Below are 790 nucleotides of genomic sequence, written 5' to 3' on the forward strand. Positions count from 1 at the left end.
AGGCGCCTATGCGTTCGTGGAGATCGAGCGTCCTCACGAAGAACGGCTGTATGAGATCAAGCAGGAGAAGGCGGTGGAGGTGAACCAGACGATGAACTACATGGCCAACCTCTTCTGGTTCTACGTAGACAAGAACTGGACTCTGAATTCATTCAACGCCACGGTACTTTTTCCACGGATGTTTCATATATACACAGTACTCCCGTGTTCTTTGTTTGGAGAATTGTCACGTTTTTTGTCATTGGCATTTAATTTTTTTTTTTCTTGATCTCGAACTGCCATTGCAAAGAATTGATTAAGAAGATGATAGAACAATACTTTCGTTCTGGATCAGTAGTTGTTTTTAATCAAGCTGGAATTTTAATAATTTGGTGAAAATCTAAGGGGAGGAAAAATGTGGAATTCAAAGAAAACCCGGAAACGGGGACCTGGTGGTAAAAATATAAAAGTTTCAGAAGCTTTATATTTTCTTCACAGGTGTACAAAGACCTCAAGAAGTTGGAATCGTTCATCATATCGGCAGTTCAGAATTACCACTACGATGGAACGGTCATGAACTGGGACTACTCCTGGACTTTCCCTAACTCGCTGCTCCTGACCATGACCATTATGTCGACCATTGGTATGTCCCTTTTAGGTTATTGGGAAATCGAATAAGTGAGAGAACCAAAATAAATATATTAGTTTTTATTTTTATTTTTTTACCAAGAGGGAACGGTTTGTATATAGACGCGTTTTGTGCCACATTTTCAAGTACCTGTCAAAGTTGCTATCGCTGAAAGCTACGTCT

General features: G+C 40.0%; 1 protein-coding gene across 1 annotated transcript in view; it reads left to right on the forward strand.

Annotated features, from left to right (window-relative positions):
* The window catches only part of LOC119592609 (TWiK family of potassium channels protein 7-like), a 7,637-nt gene that overhangs the window by 3,713 nt on the left and 3,134 nt on the right, over positions 1–790 (forward strand). The window contains exons 2-3 of the mRNA XM_037941492.1: positions 3–163; positions 478–622. Coding sequence (XP_037797420.1) covers positions 3–163; positions 478–622 — 306 coding nt within the window. The remainder of the gene's footprint in view (positions 1–2; positions 164–477; positions 623–790) is intronic.

This window comes from Penaeus monodon, chromosome 30, assembly GCF_015228065.2.
Source record: "Penaeus monodon isolate SGIC_2016 chromosome 30, NSTDA_Pmon_1, whole genome shotgun sequence".
Taxonomy (NCBI): Eukaryota; Metazoa; Arthropoda; class Malacostraca; order Decapoda; family Penaeidae; genus Penaeus; species Penaeus monodon.